At 58.1% G+C, this 2,600-nt stretch overlaps 2 protein-coding genes across 2 annotated transcripts; one reads left to right on the forward strand and one right to left on the reverse strand.

Annotated features, from left to right (window-relative positions):
- Positions 1-392: 392 nt before the first annotated feature.
- Positions 393-629, forward strand: UV8b_02409 (uncharacterized protein; the record flags this gene model as incomplete). Its single annotated transcript, XM_043139907.1, has 1 exon — positions 393-629. The coding sequence occupies one exon, from the start codon at positions 393-395 to the stop codon at positions 627-629; it is 237 nt and encodes a 78-aa protein (XP_042995841.1).
- Positions 630-641: 12 nt separating this feature from the next.
- UV8b_02410 (uncharacterized protein) lies at positions 642-827 on the reverse strand (the record flags this gene model as incomplete). Its single annotated transcript, XM_043139908.1, has 1 exon — positions 642-827. One exon carries the CDS (start codon positions 825-827, stop codon positions 642-644), a length of 186 nt encoding a protein of 61 aa, XP_042995842.1.
- Between the last annotated feature and the right edge of the window lie 1,773 nt (positions 828-2,600).

Here is a 2,600-nt window from a genome sequence, read left to right on the forward strand (position 1 = left end):
ATCCGAGTCACCCGACCAAACTGCCCTTAACGAGCGAGCATCCCGTTTGGTGCATGCTTCCGCGACGACACGCATCAGCATACTCCGAGACATTGTCTGCAAGCTTGCAGCACCGAGAACTCGCAAGGCATCTGGCAACCTGGGCGCGCCGACTTATGCTCACCTTGCCTGCTGCTGGGATGCTCTCGCGCGGCCCCCTCCCCCCCCTCCCCCTGGCGCCGGTACCGGGCGGGACTCGGGAGGTCCGGGGGCCCAAGACGGAAAATTCATACGAAAACAGTCAACCGCAACTGGTGCCGTCATGACAAGGGATGCGGGAGGCGGGGGTTCTCCTCTCGTGCTTCTCTATGATGCCATCACTTTTGTGCTGCCTGAATGAACTAGTAACCGCCATGATGCTGGGGGAGGTGGTGTCCAGCATCTACAGCAAGACGCTCATTCCACGCCAAGTCTGTACTCGTCACGCCAACGCACGCGGCTTCGCCCCAACGACACGCTATATTCAAGCCGACATGTTCAAGTCTATGGCATCACCTGTTGAGGGCTTTGACGCGCCATCCAAGCCAAGCGACCGAGCCAGCGTCCTCTACCGCATGGCGATGTTCATCGGCTCGTGCGACAAGGCATAGCTACCCGTTCCGCTACATGTCAGTAGATGAAGCTCCTGGGCAGATCAAAGCTTGGGCAGAGGTAGGTATTTGTCTGGCTGGGTCTAGTTGTTGCTGCTGCTGCTGCTGCTGCTGTTGTTTCCATGTTTGCTGCTGCTTCGTGGTTACGTCTGGTGCTTGTGGTTTCGTTTCTCCCACTAGTTCTGGTTCTGGGGACATGTCGGTTTGGCGGGGGCACGCGTTGCTCTTCTCGATCTTGGGAAGGGTGCGTATGATGTCATCAGCTGCTTTGCTGCCCGTTCACATGCTTGTTTATTTATTTTATTTTATTTTTCCATCGCGAACAAAAGCCATCGTTGTTGTGAGTGTGAGATTAGCACTTGGGATTGTCCCACTCTGCCCCATTCTGCCCCACAAGCCCGGCCAACCGAAAGGAAACCAAAAGAGCACCGGGGAAAAGGGCCCCTCCCCGTCGCAACCCTCCTTCCCTTTCACCTTCCTTCACCTTCACTTTCACCTTCACTTTTACTTTGTGCGCGCCGGCTTTGCCATTTACGGGCGAGATCTAGTGGTGCGAACCACGATTGAGGGCAGTGGAGGGTTTGGCGGGTTTGGCGGTAGCACCGACCTGGGATTGGCTACCAAAGCCCAGGGCCCGTGGCGTCGCTTTAGCTCCCACGCCAAGCGCCAGAATGACAATTGCGATGCACATGGGACCGATTGAGAACCGACGGCGGCAAGAAAAAGAAGGGGGAAAATAATGGCCTGTTCACTCCACGGCTGCGCTACGCTGTGTCGACCAAAGGAGCTTGCCTGTCTCAGGTACCTACGGAGTACTCGGTACGCTCCGTACGCGGGTTGATGTTAGCTTGCGCCGCGAGACGACGGCTGACAGGTTCGGGATGTGCGGCTGTCATTGGGTCTGGTACATGCTCCGTACACCCGTTACGTACTCTGGACTCTGTACCGGTGCCCCAATTTGGGTATGCACATGAGTACGGAGTACCCTGCCAGTTGAAACTCGGGAGGTGGAGCGCGTGTCCCTTGCAAAAGGCAGCAGCCGCACGATACAGCAAATCCTGTATCCGCTAGCGGACAAACGTGGTGTCTGGCTTGCGTCTGGTAGCAGCTTACCGTGGGCGTGCGGTGCAGTGCAGTGCAGTGCAGTGCAGTGCAACGCAGTCAATGCCAGGCCGTCATCGTCCATGCACCACGGCACGGTGCACGGCGCACGGCGCACGGTGCAATCCCCGAACACGGACGGAAGGGCGGATAATGCTGCCTGCCTGCCTGCCTGCCATTCGTGGTGCGATGGAAATCCCAGTCGGCATGACACGGCCGCCCCTCAAGACCCCGTCACATCATTCGACGAGGTGGGGAGCTTGAGGGGCGCCCGCCGCGAGTTGCCTACCTGGATGAATCGTACCGCGCGTTTCGGAGCCGACGAGACGGCCCTTTGTCTTTGTGGCTGACAGACCGATCCACGCGAAAAAGAAAAAAAAAAACCGAGGTTCGCTGTTCATCGACGGTGGGGCACCGGCCGGTGGTGACTCGGGCTCTCCGCTGCTGAAGTCGGTCGCCAGTCGCAAATCCCCGTGCTCCCGTGCCATCTAAACTCAGTACCGTGCCGTACCTCTTGGTAACTGATAACAGGTACCCGACCCGACCGAGGGCTTGTCGGCGAAAAGGGAGGGCAGGATGGCCCGGGGGCACCCAACCCAGGCAAGGGAGCAGCAGCCCAGCGCAACTACTGTAACCAACCGACTCTCCGACGAATCCACTCCGTGCTTTATCTGATCAAATATCCAAGGGGGTCCCAGGGTGGCCAACTGGAAGAAGAGGAGGCCAAAAGCGAGTCGACTCGATGGATCCTAGGTACCTAACCTAAGTCTGCACTGCACTGTCTAGGTACCTGGTAGGTGCTCCGTACCCCGTACTCCCAGGTACCTTAGGTACCTACCTACCTCCTACCTACCTCCCAGCAGGCAACTC

This window comes from Ustilaginoidea virens, chromosome 2, assembly GCF_000687475.1.
Source record: "Ustilaginoidea virens chromosome 2, complete sequence".
Classification (NCBI taxonomy): domain Eukaryota; kingdom Fungi; phylum Ascomycota; class Sordariomycetes; order Hypocreales; family Clavicipitaceae; genus Ustilaginoidea; species Ustilaginoidea virens.